The following is a 16,683-nucleotide window of genomic DNA, read 5'->3' as shown; positions in this document are numbered from 1 at the left end:
TTCAAATAAATACATTCAATACAATTTATGAAATTGTAATCAAAGAATAAAATCCACAATTTCATAGACAAAAAGTCTGTTACAGCCCATAACTTTACAGCTTTGATTCACTTTCACCACACTCAGCCGCAACAGGCTGTATTTAGCTAATATCCACTGAAGGCCACCTGCCAAGACCCAGATGTCACACTAACAAAGTTAGCAACTAGCTGGTGAGCATAGTAGAGCATGTAAAAGCTAAAGAGTTGGTGGAGACCAAAACAGAGTGAGCAGAACAGAAGAGTTAAAATTGGACTTAACCCTACTGTTATGTTCGTTTTCAGAATGAATCAGCAATGATGTTCCTGGGTCAATTTGACCGAAAGTGTCCCAGAAAAAAAATCCCATTCAATATTGTTTATATCTCATTATTAACTCTGTTACCAATCATTTCAATCAATATTTAGTGCAACTGTGTTCTTTACCTCCGACAGATTGTGGTTCAATGAGGATAATTCACTTGTTTTTAATAAAAAATGCATGTTAAAACCTTTTTTTAAAGTACTTTGGAAAGACATCAATATAAAATACAATGGGTGTACATGAAATAGATTTTTAACTTTTTTTAATTTTACTTTTTAATTTTTATGGAGTATTGATAAATTAGCACAAGCCTCCTCAAATGAGTCATGAGGATTTGTATTGAACGTAAACTTTATTTAAGCACTGTTTTTGATCCAGAAATTAACAAAATAACAATACAACAAAATAATCGACGTGAAAACGGTGCATGTGTATGTGCGTCTGTGAGTCTCCTCAGCACACAAGTGACATGTCATCCCGTTGTGATAGTAAACACGATGTAGAACCAGAAATACAAAACAAAAATGACTAGGCGGAAATGAACAAGGTGCATGTATGTGCATCTACACAGCACATGAGGGACATGTCATCACAGTGTGCTTTGTGCAGATGAATTTTGCACATTTTACACAGGTCATGCTCGTCTATATGTCATCAGATGACTTGCAGACCTGGCACATCTTCCTCTTTCCCCTAGCAGCAGCCTAGAAAGAAAATGATTACTATGTTTTTATTCTGATCCCTGAAGACACACACTCAACGTGCTCTGACATAGACACACTTTATTTGACATTTCTGACCACTTTTAGCCTCCACTTTGACTGCTGGGTCAAATATTGACCTGAACAGTATCTATGTAAATATCTTAATTGTATATCTTTTTGAGGTCACTTAAAGGGGCATTATGGAGTTTCCAGCGGCCACTAGCGGAGCGGCTCTAAGATTGCAACAAGGTGTGTGCTTGTACTCGTGCTCGCTTGAAATCATGAGCGAGCATAATCCGAAATACAACCACTTTCATACAGAAATACCACAATAAACACAGGAACACCAGAATGCAGGCTGTGGCTTTTCTCCAGACATTGTTCAGGCTCTATTACTTCGATGTTCCCATCTCAGAGGCAGATCAACACCGGCACCGTACCTTTCATTCAGCGCAGTCAGCCGCATATGGGCTCAATACTCACAAAAAAAGGCAATCCATAATCCATGCATGTTACATGATAACGTTACATTTACTGCATTTAGCCGAGGCGCTACATCGTTAGCTCGCCTGCTGCTTTTCACTATAGGCTAACATTAGTAAACAAATCGCTCCACATTTGGTTTAGCCGTTACATCCTTTCTTGCAGGCTAAATCAACAGGGGTACACAGGATAGTAACATGGGTGGCATGAGTTGGTGAAGTAATGTTAAAAGTGACTTTCTCTGTGTTTCTCCAGCTTTACTTATGCTCACTTTGTTCTTACTCGACATCATCTAAACCCGTTTGGTCTGATGGGCTTCAGCACATAAACCTTTATTGTTGTTTTGTATCCTTACGTGGAGCCTGTGTTTGCTGTGAGCCGGTTGTTTTATGGTGTTAGTGGACAGCATGTCGTTAGCTTCCGTGTTGTTGCTGTAGTCTGAGAGAGGCTCGGGAGAGCGCACAGGGCTGAATCCGAACCGGAGACCTCACATTAAAACAGAATAGTGGCTGGTGGCAAGCAACGGAGGAAACAGACGTGTGCTTCATTTCTAAGTGAGTTTTGAGCCTGTTGACAATAAGGCAATGAAAATTTGATTTATTAAAATCAAAAACTTATAGCCCCTTTAAATCTGAATTGTTGCTTCTTAGAAGAGAAAAGATGAGATAAGGACAGACTGAGTTTTTGAGACTTAAGCCTAGACCGTCAGGCTGTGATCGGGAGTAAATCAGCGGTTGATCGGCGGTTGCCAGTGGATACGTGTGAACTATTCAACAACGCATCAGAGTGGCTCCCCGACACATCACTGCCACTTCGCCGACGTCTGCCGACTCGACATTCACATCCAGCCATAAGAGCAGGCAGCTGGCAGAGCAGGCAGCTACTTTTTCACCGTAAAACACTTTTTACTCACCTCTAGCTCTCTCTGTAGCTCAGACAATCCCTTCTACCTGTGTGTGCTAATCCATTCTTTCACCCATATTCTTTGTCTTTATAACTGCTATCTTTACAATATCAAACAACAACTGTTTCATGTGTAGGTCGCGTCATTTCCCGTTTCACATTTCACGTGTGTTTTTTTGACAAAACGTTGTTTGGAGACGAGTGTCGGGTGCCACAGCCGCTGTCAGCTCGTGTAATGTGTCACCGAAGGACTTCAAGACTCCCATCACAAGACAGCAAGTTGTGTAGTGTGAACAGCACAGCGATCGGCCTTTAAATAAGACACATGGATATAGACTTGAGATAACAATAAGAAAAATTTTACAAGATCTCATCAGTTTATCTCTTTGAGATGAAATCAATCTGAATTGTTGCTCCTAAAAGCCCTTTAGGAGCAAATACGAGTTATGGAGAGATTGAGTTTTGGAGACTTGTAAGACAAATGGATAATGAATTGAGATTACAATAGGAGAAAATGGAAATAACAGGTGAGATCTCATCGTTGTATCTTTTTGAGTTTTAATGACCTGCTTATTGCTCCTAAAAAGCCATTAGCAGCTTTAGGAGCGGGATTTTAACCCCGGACATGTTCATAGAGCTACAAAAGTGCCACTTCACCATCCAGCTACAATTAACAGTAAATAACTAATTGTCTTTAAATATAGTACAATATTTCCTTTACTTAAACGTAGTGAACCTACACTTTTTTAATGACATTCTGAATAATAATATTGGGGAAACTTTATAACATTAACATTCGTTCAAACGGGGGACACCACCTAAAAATTAGCTGTCCGCTCAAGGCTTTTAGGACTCCTTGGGTACAGCTTAATAATTACATACAAAAAAAACAATTATTACTAGTGATCAGTTAGTTCATAATTTTTCATTTATTTTTAATCAGTTTAATAAATCAGTCAGTCTCAAATCTGAGGATGAGTGCATTGACCTGGGTAGACTTGGGTAATTACAAGTAACAGACACGTTCCTGTGATCAACTAAAATGAATACAAGTGAGGGTAAATGGATATCAAGGAAATAAACAACAATGACTAAAACAACAAAAAGAATGGAATCAAAGGGAGATAGTTATAATATAATATAAGTAATAGGGTTCAATGTGAATTTGGTTCGGCTATTGTGGAAAGAATATGACTAATGTAGTAAGGAAAATGAACGGATGCAAGTTCTAAGTTGAGCTTAGAGTTTAAGCTATTAGTTTCATAACTAAAGGACATCAACTTGACCACAGAATGTAGAGTTTGTTTGCCTTAGTTACTGCATAGTGTTCCAAAGTCGTCGTTATTTTGAAGACCCTGTTGTGGAATCAACCAGCCTCAATCAAAAAGGGAGGTGAGGTCAGATAGTGCCAGAAAGGGGGGAGTTTTCCTCCCCTGGAGTTGGCCTTTTTACATGCAAAGACCAGAGACATCGCCTGATGTTTGGTAAGGATCTGCAGAGATGACATTGCTTAAGGATTGTGTATTCAAAGAGCCTTAGTAACCTCTCTCACCGTAAAGGTGTCACTGGAGACACTTATCAGGACAGCAAAGGGCCTGTCCGACCCCTCTCTCTCCACAGATCACCTCCGGACATCAAAAGTACCACCCGTCCGGCCTCAACCTGACTCTTTTTCCCTCAGAACGCTGAGCCTTAAAACACCACTCCCTCCTCTCTCTAGCCGATGTGCAAATGTGATAAGCCAGGAATGCAAAAGAGAAGGCCCTAACAACCCCTCTTTTTCTCGAATCAACAAAGGTTCCATTATAAACTGTGTTCGTTCTGTTTAAATAATGACCCTTGCTAAGTGAGTAGTGGCGTTTGCTTCTTAGTTAGTAGCAATGACCCTGTTCTATTCTTTTAGTGATGTTTGAAAACTAGGAGAACCATAAGAAAGTAATCTTGAAGAGTTCCCTAACCTCCTCTTTTTGTTTTGTCTCCCTGTTATTCCCTAGTAATCACTGTCTGTATAGTATTAACTAATGCTTTAGTTAAACGTTTCATATACAATTTCCTACTAAAACATTCATCCACACGCTTGTGTGTAACCAGCTTCCCAGTTCCTAGCAAGTGGTAAATCTCAAAGTTGAATGTCTACTGTTTTCTCGTACGACCCGAGCTCCACCAAGGGGACAGAAAAGGTATAACACACAAGTGTTTAAAACTCGGCTTACACCGACGATGAGCGCCAAATATCTATCACCATGTAATGGTATAAACGAATTCTTTGCTGTCATGCTTACATCTAAATTGTCTCTTGAGTTTAAAAACTGTAACCATCAAGTTTACACTGAAAACATGTAGTTAAGCTTTGTTAAGTTTTTTTTTATAAGCATTAAGGAACCTTTAATCCTCTAAGTGTTTAGTCTTGTTTTGCTTGTCTTTATCTGAATGTTTAGAACTAAGTATTTCTCAAATGTTGATATTGTGGAGAGAGAGATTAAATGAAAATACGCGCAATATATATATATTTTCTTTATCCCACTAAAAAGTTAACACTTTTGGGGTAACTCCCCCCAGAGAAACCCACTCCCAAACTGACGTCACCACGTCCTGGAGGAGGTAGATAAAAGGCTTTGTTGTCTTTTGTCTTTTGCTCTTCTAAAAAAAACTATCTTGAAACTAAACTCTCGTGTACCCTCTCGTAATTACGCTTTCGTTAACTTCCTTTACTTTTGAAATGCTGATCTTTTTTCCGTTTCCTACTTTAAAATTTCCTTCAGACGAGCTGAGAAAGCTACTGCCCTTGAATCCCCAATTTTCTTGGCGGGAGATTTGATTTTGATTTTTATTTGGAGCTGCCTGGGATGAAACTTTCCACAGACTTGTTTAAACTCAGCAACATTAAATTGCCTATATTCCCGGGGCCCCGCGAACCTACGGCGAATGTATGAGTCTTATTTGATTTTGTTGTTTTAACATCATACGATTGTCCTAAGCAACTTTGGACCCAGAAGCTCAGAAGCCCATTCACTTCTTGCTTTGAATGAACGCTGAGCTATAGCTACACCAAATGAACTCAGAGTGCAAGCCAGGTCGGACTGCCCGTAGCTGCAAGCGTTTTCCCGCAAAGGACTGCGGAACGAATCCACCGGTTTGAACTCAACTCGAGACGCCACTGGGGTGTCTGGCCAGGACAACATCCACAAGCCAACCGGCAGTGAGCCTTTGCTACAAGGGAATTGCGACAAAAGTAAGGCAAAACAAACCACACTCTGTGACTCGTTGGTGTTCTCTAGTTGGCCCTCATCTATAGTTAATAAACCCCTAGTTTATTCAAACTAAATTTGCAACGTAATTTCCAACCATTCGTTCCCTCATCCTCGTAGAATTCTCACCCTCTACAATATAAACTGAAATTCCATCGAGCCTAACATACTCTGTTCATTACCTTCTGGTTTTCATGTTGACTGTTGTCCCTGTAATATTCCCACATTTACTCCCACTGTTGTACTCCCTTTTGTTAGTTAATAAATTTCACCTTGATCACAGTGATATTGTGTGTGTGTTGTTAAGACTCCGGGGTCCCTGTACAGAGGACTTACCCTCAGATTTGAGATTGACTGATTGACTAAAGTTTACGATTTCAGAATAACTGAACCATTAATAACTAATGAATTACCAGAAATTTGTGTAATTATCAAGCTATACTCAAGGACCTAAAGCCTTGGGCGGACAAGCAAATCTTTAGATGGTGCCCCTGGTTTCGAGGTATGAATTAATATTCCCGGAAATATTAATTTTCATAACTGTATTAAAATTATACGTAGCTTCAGACCTGCTACAACCTATAGCTGGCGGCTTGGTTTCGTTGCTTTCACGGCTTCTCGGCGGGCTTGACTCGCCATACGGACGTGGCTCGAACCGAGCTGGAACTTGCAACTCCATCTGTCGTTGGGAGTAATGGAAGTTAATTCAGACCGAGAGGTTTTAAAAGAAACTTCATTGTTTCTCAATCAAAAGTTGCGTAAATTAAAAGAAAAAGATAAAGGTTTGCGAGACCTCATGAAGATAATTAATGTTGCTGTGAAAGAGACAAAGTAAAACTTGGAAGTCGCAGAGGTTCTCCGGGCCGGACCTTTGGGAACAGGATGCTGGATGTTGTGAGGGAGGATCAGATGAAGAAGGAAAGAGACAAGAGCAAAAGCTCACATCTCTGGGTTGTTTTTGTTCGTGACTTTACTGGGCGTGTCCCTTGGTGGGAGTCACCTTTTGTGCTTTGAAGCTTTAACTTTAATCTAAAGAAATGTCTTAAAGTCTATTTGCGCTTGTTGAATCACACATCTTTGCACAATATCAATACTTTTCTTAAATACCATAAACAGTTACACAGTTGTTAATTTCTAAGCATTAGACAAAACTGCTTATCCTGCCTACAAGGCCGCTGAAGCCCAATCCCAGCTGTCGGGCGAAAGGCAGGGTACACCCTGGACAGAACCCACGCAGCCATGGGGAGACCATGCAGACTCCACACAGAAAGGCCGGGGTAACCGGGGTTTGAACTTGAGACCTTGTTGCTGTGAGGCCACAGCGCCATCCACTGGACCACCTTGCCGCCCAGAAAGGCAAAGTATTGTAGTTAATCATCCGTAACAATTAGAATTGTTACAGTTAAAACAACACATTTTATAGTGATCATAGCAGATGAACAGAACAGGCTAACTGAATACGTCCCAAGACAATACTGATTGTTAAACATTCTTAATAAGAAAATATATTAGAAGCAGAATTTGAAGCACGGCATCAGCTTAAACAATAAAACACTGTCCTGGCTCCTTGGCCCAGGAGCCAGGAAAGTGGATTATGTAACACATGATAATATTTCTGTACCATATTATTTACCCGTTTTCACATTTGTACTTTTGGTGCAGAATTTGCCTGTAAAGGGAATGAGATTGGGTGTCTTTGATCGTCTCAGTTCCATATTCCAATATGTGTGAAGAGTAAACAAAGGGGACCCTTTCCTTTGATAACAGCCTGTGAGTGCGTTGAAGATCCAGTTTCAGGTCTTTAGTTTATGGCGTTTGTCCAATCAGAGGTCCAGACAACCCTAGTTTCGGCAGAGGTTACGTCTCTGGACTAGGTCAAGGTGAGTCAGTTATCTCCACAGGGGATGGTGGTTTGCTTGGTTGTTTAATTTGCAACCAGCACTTTGTATATGGTTGTTTCTCCTGAGTGGAATTTGAGAAGGAAAAAAAAGTAGGAAAAAATTAGTGTCTAGAAGAAATGAAAGAAACAACTACTTTTTGCTTTCCTATGGGAATCTAATATTATCTAATAACTATAAACTTAAGATTTTAAACAGACTAAGTCCCAAAACTTTTTTTTTCTTTGGGCACCTCCCTCCCTTTGTCCCAGCTTGTCAGTCCACTGAGATGAAACGTCACTATTCTATTTTTTGTTTCAGTCCCAAAAAGTATAAATATCAGTGCAAGCCTTTGATTTACATTAGCTTTTTAAGACAGTATGACATCCACACATAAGTGGCCAGAGCTGGGTTGGGTACTCTTACAACTGTTTTTGATGGCATCTGTCTCTCAGGCTGAGGAGCTGGTGTGCAGGCAGACAGGGGATCCTGAGAACCCCCAGCTATCTAAGAATGGGGACATTATGTTGGGGGGGATATTCTCTTTCCACAGCAGCTGGAAAGACAGACAGGATACCTACATGCAGAAACCACTGCCACTGCAATGCACCAGGTAAATTAAGCATAGCATAAATATTTTTATATTTAAAATATGTAAGAGGAAGTGAGATACATAACAAGTAAAGAAAATGTTATCAAACCTTAAAGTATGAAACATTTGCTGTTATGTGTATTAATGCCCTCAAATGCTATAATTCGCTATGGTATTGTTTCTACTTCAGGGACAAATTGTTTGTAATTTCAATTATTTACAACTTTCTGCATCAAGTTTGAATTTCAGAGGGTTCCAGTTTACCCAGGCTATGCTCTTTGCCATTGAAGAGATTAATAACAGCACAGACCTACTGCCTGGCATATCTCTGGGCTATAAGATCTATGATGCATGTGGCTCCATTGCCAGAGGTGTGAGGGTTGCACTGGCCTTAGCTAATGGTAACGAAGTGGTGTCTGCATCCTCTGAGGCACCATGTACCAGACCTGGCCAAGTGCAGGCCATTATGGGAGAGACATCTTCCTCTCCTTGCATGGCTATAGCTACTGTCATCGGACCCTTTCATATCCCACTGGTGGGTAAGCTTGGTAGAAATGAAATTATATCCAGCTCGCCATAGCATATGCTGTGTTAATGTTTTATATTTTACATCTTTATCCTTGTGCATTTCTTTTTTCTTTTAGATCAGCCACTTTGCTACTTGTGCTTGTCTTAGCGATAAAACCAAATACCCATCCTTCCTCAGAACAGTACCCAGTGACTACTACCAGAGCAGAGCCCTGGCCCAGTTGGTCAAGTACTTTGGTTGGACTTGGGTTGGAGCTATTAGAACAAATGATGATTATGGCAATAATGGCATGGCCACATTCACAGAAACTGCCCAGCAGCTGGGCATCTGTCTAGAATACTCTGTATCTTTCTTTAGAACCGATCCACAAGAGAAAATGCAAAAGTTAATTGACATTATCAAGTCTTCCACTTCCAAGGTGATTGTCACTTTCCTCTCCCACATGGATATGGATGTGCTAATACACGCGTTGTCTTACCACAACTTGACTGGGTACCAGTGGGTAGGCAGTGAGGGCTGGATCTTTGATTCCCAAACTGCAGCCATGGACAGGCATCACATTCTGGATGGTGCCATAGGCCTGGCCATTCCCAGAGCACATGTCAGTGGCATGAGAGAGTTCATGTTGGATGTGAAGCCACTCAATTCATCGAATAATGAAATGTTTACAGAGTTTTGGGAGATTTTATTTAGCTGCAAGTTCGGGCAGTCAAAGTCATCTGCAGGGAATCAGAGAGAATGTACTGGACGTGAAGATCTGACTGGAGTGCAAAACAGCTTCAGTGATATGTCGCTAATGCCTATCTTTAACAATGTCTATAAAGGAGTGTATGCTGTGGCCCACGCACTTCATAGTATTCTCAACTGTAGTCAAACATGTATCAACAAGGTACAGCTAGATCCATTCACGGTGAGTTGAACATCATTGATTAAAATGATTGTTTTTACATTAAGTCATATTAACATAGAAAACTGGTGAAATTTTTAAAAATAAACTATTGCATTCTGTACATTATGTTGTTGAGACAATATACCTACAACATGGTTGTCAGGTAATGATATACATCGATGCATATCTTAGATTTTACAGCATATAAGAAAGATTCAGTTCAAAACAAAGGAAGGGGATGAGGTTTACTTTAATGAGAATGGAGACCCAGCAGCAAAGTATGAAATCATAAACTGGCAGCCAACAGAAAAAGGCATTGTGGACTTTGTCACAGTCGGTGTTCATGATGCATCTTTACCTGCAGACAAACAGCTGGATCTGCAAAATAAGCCTTTCATTTGGGCACAGAACTCAAAACAGGTAAGTTACCATGTGATTACTGTAATTGTTGATGACAGTCTATTTTAATTGCATATATTACTAGTTATTAGATATGCTTGCAAAGATAACACCTTGTCGTGGTGAATTTCAATACATTTTTGTCATGGTCGTTTTGTTCATGCAGGTGCCTTTGTCAGTTTGCAGTGAGAAATGTCGTCCAGGAACTCGTAAGGTTCTTCAGAAAGGAAAGCCTGTCTGCTGCTATGACTGTTTAAGATGTGCAGAGGGAGAAATAAGTAACATCACAGGTGTAGTAATATTTAACAGGACAATACAAAAGCCTAAAAGGTATCATGTTCACATGTTAATTTTAAGAAATGGCATCATTTTGTAATCTGATTTCACAGGCATTGGGGAATTCTTGCAAGGATTGTATGGTAATTACATCAAAAATATGTGCATCAATTATTATAAACAAATACTGATACATAAGTCTGAAATCAGCAAGTCTTGGAAATTAATACCAATGTTAAAGCTCCACTATGCAAAATGTATGCAACTGAAGTGTATTTAAAATTATTCGAATGTCCTTGTTTAAAGTAAAATGGGAAATTTCCTGGGAGGATTGGGGGAGTCTGTATTGTTTTTAGCCCATTCATTCTCATACTTCTTGGGTCAGGGATTGTGGCATGCATTGTCAGCACCAGTGTATTATTTGATACAACCATATTGGTCACAAGGTCAGAAATCCATCCATCAATCCATTTTCTAGCAGTTCTCCTTCTCTGCTGAACACAGCCTGAGCCAAGCTTTGCTTTCCCTTCCTGGGTCATCTAACAGTTTTTCTCCATAGCCAGTTTTTATCAAACCTCTCAAAGTGCTATTTTAGTCTTAAGTCAATTGTTAGCAGTGTTCTTATGAGTAATTCTGAGAAGCTTGATAAATACAGGCTCTGATAAAGCTGATCATCAGTCTTTGGCCTAATGTGTTCTGGCACCAAGTACACTTATGAATAACCCTATACATTAACATGGGGTTAGTTATGGCCAATCCATGATTTGTACAGAAGTCCGATAACAAATCACCACTTGGATTTATGTCGCGGAAAGAATCCCCACACCTGCCTTCTTAAATTAATATTGGGTAAATGAGTTATTAATATTGGGTACATAAGTTAGCAAAAAATGGTCATTAAAGGGTCAGTTCACTCAAATTATAAAATGATCTAGAGTATTTTGTCACCTCCTCCTTGTGATTTCCTAGAATGCAGATATTTAATCTCAGTGTAATAAATGCATTGACAGATAGTTTTGCATATGCAAACATTACATTATGATACCTTTAAATAAACAATATATGTAAATGCTATATTTAATGCTTAGTTAAGAAAGAAAGCAAAACAATTGAACAAAAATGTATTATACTTTATCTTGTGTTTATAAGAACCAAATGATTCATGATGATGTAGCTGTCATCAAGGTTATCCATTTATTATCTTGTAATCCTAATATCATAATCTTGTAGACACAGAAAAGATACAACACAAAAATACAATACAAAAAAGGCAAATGCATTGAGCAAGTCTAAACTGCTTCAATATTATTTTTCAGATTCCATCACCTGCGTGAGATGCCATCCTGAGTTTTGGTCAAATGAGAGAAGAGATGCTTGTGTAAGGAAGGAGGCAGAGTTTCTGTCATATGAGGAGATAATGGGAGCACTGCTCACTGCAGCCTCCCTATTTGGAACATGCATGACTGCTGTTGTGGCATTAATTTTCTTCAGATACAGGCAGACTCCTATTGTCATGGCCAACAACTCTGAGCTGAGCTTCCTGCTGCTCTTCTCCTTGACCCTGTGTTTCCTGTGTTCTCTGACCTTCATCGGTCGGCCCTCTGAGTGGTCCTGCATGCTGCGACACACAGCATTTGGCATCACCTTTGTCCTCTGTATCTCTTGTGTTCTGGGGAAAACAATAGTGGTGTTAATGGCCTTCAGGGCCACACTTCCAGGAAGTAATGTAATGAAATGGTTTGGGCCTGCACAGCAGAAACTTGGTGTTCTGGGTTTCACTCTCATACAAGTCATCATATGTCTCCTCTGGTTAACAATTTCTCCTCCTTTTCCATTTAAGAATTTTAAGGAGTTCAAGGACAAAATCATCTTAGAGTGTGCTCTGGGCTCAGCTGTAGGCTTTTGGGCTGTACTTGGTTATATAGGACTTCTGGCCATTTTATGTTTTTTTCTTGCTTATCTGGCTCGAAAACTGCCTGATAATTTCAATGAAGCCAAATTTATCACCTTCAGCATGCTGATATTCTGCGCAGTATGGGTCACTTTTATCCCAGCGTATGTCAGCTCTCCTGGAAAGTTCAGTGTTGCTGTGGAGATATTTGCTATTCTGGCTTCAAGTTTTGGACTGCTCATATGTATTTTTATTCCAAAATGTTATATTATTTTACTGAAACCAGAGAAGAATACAAAAAAGAATATGGTAGGGAAGGGGGCACCATAATCCTTCTGAAAATGTAAAGTAGTGTAGTTGCTAAGGCATTCTAGTGCCATTATGTATTTTACATAATAATGTGTTAACCAGACTATCAAGTAGACATCTATCTAAATTTTATTGAAGACTTGCATTGTGCTATTATAGTAGTTTTTCCACTACATATCCTTTCATTTGAGACATAGCATATCGAGATTACAATGTAATATACAATCATATCAATCAAATACAAGTACAAATAAATGCACAAGCCTAATACTTAATTCCAACATGTAACAGAGTTTTTGAAACGGTAATCAAAAAATACAATCCACATTTTCACAGATCTTTGGCTTAACTTGTTTGGTTTCCTTTGGTCTCTTGAGTCTTGAGTTCAACCATGACAACTTCCCCCTTGTTGTTGAACCTGTATAAAGCCCTGGCATGAGCTGTAGAGCCGTTTTGCCTGGCCTGAAGAGCAGAGCTATGCTGATGTTGAGGATGCTCCTTTTGGTTCTGCTAATGGGGAAGGCAGACTCTGTGTGCCGACTGCAAGGCACAGCACAACCAGCTGAACTGGCCCAAGATGGTGACCTTGTTATTGGAGGCATTTTTTCATTTCGCACAGCACAGGATTATGTAATTAACACATTTGAGACAATTCCAGAAGTACGAAAATGCAACAAGTATGTATTATTAGGGCTATATATTAAAAATTGTTTTAAATGTGTATTTTGTGCTGGATTTCAGACATTAACATAATGATATATATTTCATTCTATCTTTCACCACCCCCAGCTTTGATTTTAGAGAATTCAAATTTGCTCAAGCAGCGATATTTGCTATAAATGAGATAAACAAAAATCCTGATATGCTCCCTAATGTTAAACTTGGCTACAAGATCTATGATAACTGTGGAACAATGGACATACTGAGAGCTGCGCTGGCACTGGTGAGTGGACTAAAAGGAGAAGTCAGTGACGACAATTGCACTAAAACTGAGACAGTGCAAGCTATCTTGGGACATTCAGGATCAAGACCAACTATTGCATTTGCAGAAATTGTTGGAAGGTTTCAGATACCTGTGGTAAGTCAAAGAAAGTTTAGTTAGTGTGAATATTTAGTTACCATTGTGTTAAGAGTACTCTTGGAAATATCTATAGTTGATTAAAATGTACAGCAATGTAAATGTTGCATGAATCTAAATAGTGTTTATGCAGTAATGTTGAATATTTTCTCTTTCACTGCCTCTAAGATCTTTGTATCATTCACTGCAGATCAGCCATTTTGCGACCTGTGCCTGTCTGAGCAACAGGAAGGAGTATCCCACTTTTTTCAGAACTATTCCTAGTGACTACTTCCAGAGTAGAGCACTGGCAAAGCTGGTCAAGTACTTTGGATGGACCTGGATTGGGGCTCTAGCTGTGGATAACGAATATGGCCTCAATGGTGTAGCTGCTTTTATTCAAGTTGCACAAGAATATGGAGTGTGCATTGAGTATTTTGAAACATTTTCATTGTCAGATCCACCTGACAGTCTGCAGAGAATAACAGAGATCATTATGCATGCCACTTCCAAAGTTATTATGGCTTTTATGTCTCACAGAGAAATGAAGTTGCTGGCAAAAGAGTTGTACAAACAGAACACTACAGGACTGCAGTGGGTTGGCAGTGACGCCTGGATCACAGATCACTCTCTAACTGACAGTGAGGGACACAGCATCCTGGTAGGCTCACTAGGTTTCACTGTCAGCCAAGCTCAGATCCCGGGGCTGGAAGAGCACCTGAGGCAACTCCATCCCTCACAGTTTCCTGACAGTCAGTTTGTCAGAGATTTCTGGGAAGATGTGTTTGACTGCACTCTGAATAAAACTGCAAACACACAACGACAGCCATGCAGCGGCTTTGAGAGCCTGCAGAATGTCGACTCAGAGTTCACTGATGTGGCTGAGCTGAGATTCACTAATAATGTATACAAGGCAGTTTATGCAGTGGGTCATGCTCTTGACAACCTGATTAAATGTGAGAGGGGTAAAGGGCCCTTTTTAAATGGGAGTTGCGCTGATAGCAAACACATTCAGCCATGGCAGGTGAGGAACCACCAGTGAAGTGTGACAGAATGACAACTGCAAGAATCTTTGTCATTTAATGTAATTTAATCTCTGTATATTTTTCTTTTACTAGGTCTTGCACTTTCTCAACAGTGTGAATTTCACTACTGAGAGAGGGGAAAGAGTTTATTTTGACACTAATGGAGACTTACCAGCAAGATATGACCTTGTTAATTTGCAAATGACAAACAAGGGAACCATGGAAGGAGTAACAGTTGGCATTTATGATGCTTCTCTTTCAGAGATTCATCAGTTCATCATGCATAACATCCCAGTTGTCTGGGGAAATGGGCAGACAGAGGTAAAGCAGAAACTGAAGTTTGGACTCCTTAACTGTTCACTAATTTACTGAAAAATGTTCTAAAACCCTTGATATGCATGTGTTTTATGTTGTTGATGTGCATTTAACTGTACATATTGTACAGGTAGCATACAAATTGTGTTCATGTGTGTACTGTATGAGGTGCCTGTATCAGTCTGCAGTGAGAGCTGTCTGCCAGGAACTCGTAAGGTCCTCCAGAAAGGAAAGCCAGTCTGCTGTTATAATTGCATACCCTGTCCAGCAGGCGAGATCAGTAATTCAACAGGTATCTACCAGTATTTAATTTGCTGTTTGAAATGCAATAAAATATATTACATATAATAACATATATGAAAATAAAACAGAAAATATGAAATGCAGTGTTAAGCATTAACTTCTGAAACCATAACATCCATTCCGTCACATTTCTCTGTATTGCTTTTTGATTTGCAGATTCCATACACTGTATGAAATGCTCACCAATGTTCTGGTCCAATGAGCAGAGAGATGCCTGCATCCTCAAAGCAATAGAATTCTTGGCATATGATGAAACCCTGGGAACACTGTTAGTCTTATTTTCCCTGCTGGGATTTTTTCTAACTATGATCACAATGCTAGTCTTCTACTGCCACAGAGAAACCCCACTAGTTCGAGCCAACAATTCTGAGCTGAGCTTCCTGCTGCTCTTCTCCTTGACCCTGTGTTTCCTCTGCTCTCTGACCTTCATAGGTCGGCCCTCTGAGTGGTCCTGTATGCTGCGTCACACAGCATTCGGCATCACCTTTGTCCTCTGTATCTCTTGTGTTCTGGGAAAAACAATAGTGGTGTTAATGGCCTTCAAGGCCACACTTCCAGGTAGTACTGTGATGAAATGGTTCGGGCCTGCACAGCAGAGGCTCAGTGTTCTGGGTTTAACTCTCATACAGGTTTTGATTTGTATACTTTGGCTGACAATAAGCCCTCCTTCCCCTTTCGAAAATATCAAATATTATAAAGAAAAGATTATACTAGAGTGCAACCTTGGCTCAGATGTAGGGTTCTGGGCTGTGTTAGGATACATAGGACTTCTAGCTGTCCTTTGTTTTGTACTTGCTTTTTTGGCACGGAAGTTACCTGATAATTTCAATGAAGCTAAATTCATCACTTTCAGCATGCTGATATTCTCCGCAGTCTGGATCACCTTTATCCCAGCATATGTGAGCTCTCCTGGGAAGTTTACTGTAGCTGTGGAGATATTTGCTATTCTGGCCTCCAGTTATGGGCTACTTCTCTGCATTTTTTTGCCAAAATGTTATGTAATTTTGTTTAGGCCAGAGCTGAACACTAGGAAACACATAATGGGAAAGACATCTAATATTGATATATGTTTTTAACCATTGTCCAAATCATTTATTTTTGTCTCTTTTGAGTGTTTTTCTTTCAAACAAAATGTAATCTGTGCTTCTTCATTTTGTATCATGTTCCATAATGCGTTGGAATTTGTTTCAGTGAATAAATCTATAACCAGTTTTTTCATGTTGTTTTTTTGTAAATTTTTTTAGAAATACCACCAATCTACAACTTAAGAAGATTCTGAAAACATTCTAAGTGCATTGCCCATGTATACAGCCTCTGACACTGTAACAAATAAGCAATGTGAACAATATTATATTGGTAAACTACTGGCAACAACAGCAACATACTGTATATTGATAGTGTCAGCATTTAGTAGTAGTAGTTGTAGCACCAAATAAGCAAGTTGGTAGACTAAAATCTATAAAAAAAACCCTGTTAACTTCATTCCGCGACCTAAATCCAAGTGGTGATTTGTTATCGGACTTCTGTACAAATCATGGATT

General features: G+C 39.6%; 2 protein-coding genes across 2 annotated transcripts; both read left to right on the top strand.

Annotated features, from left to right (window-relative positions):
* Positions 1-7,979: 7,979 nt before the first annotated feature.
* Positions 7,980-12,463, top strand: LOC119882445 (extracellular calcium-sensing receptor-like). The gene is made up of 6 exons (XM_038692488.1): positions 7,980-8,170; positions 8,387-8,684; positions 8,794-9,588; positions 9,760-9,987; positions 10,133-10,256; positions 11,559-12,463. Exons 1-6 carry the CDS (start codon positions 7,995-7,997, stop codon positions 12,461-12,463), a joined length of 2,526 nt encoding a protein of 841 aa, XP_038548416.1. The 5' UTR covers positions 7,980-7,994.
* A 492-nt stretch (positions 12,464-12,955) lies between these two features.
* Positions 12,956-16,218, top strand: LOC119882444 (extracellular calcium-sensing receptor-like). Its single transcript, XM_038692487.1, has 6 exons — positions 12,956-13,119; positions 13,232-13,520; positions 13,711-14,523; positions 14,618-14,845; positions 15,008-15,110; positions 15,299-16,218. The coding sequence occupies exons 1-6, from the start codon at positions 12,956-12,958 to the stop codon at positions 16,216-16,218; spliced, it is 2,517 nt and encodes an 838-aa protein (XP_038548415.1).
* The last annotated feature ends 465 nt before the right edge of the window (positions 16,219-16,683 follow it).

This window comes from Micropterus salmoides, unplaced genomic scaffold (genome assembly GCF_014851395.1).
Source record: "Micropterus salmoides isolate LMB-PRFRI ecotype aquatic unplaced genomic scaffold, ASM1485139v1 Ms_hic_scaffold_3, whole genome shotgun sequence".
Classification (NCBI taxonomy): Eukaryota; Metazoa; Chordata; class Actinopteri; order Centrarchiformes; family Centrarchidae; genus Micropterus; species Micropterus salmoides.
This window is presented reverse-complemented; position numbering and strand designations above follow the sequence as displayed.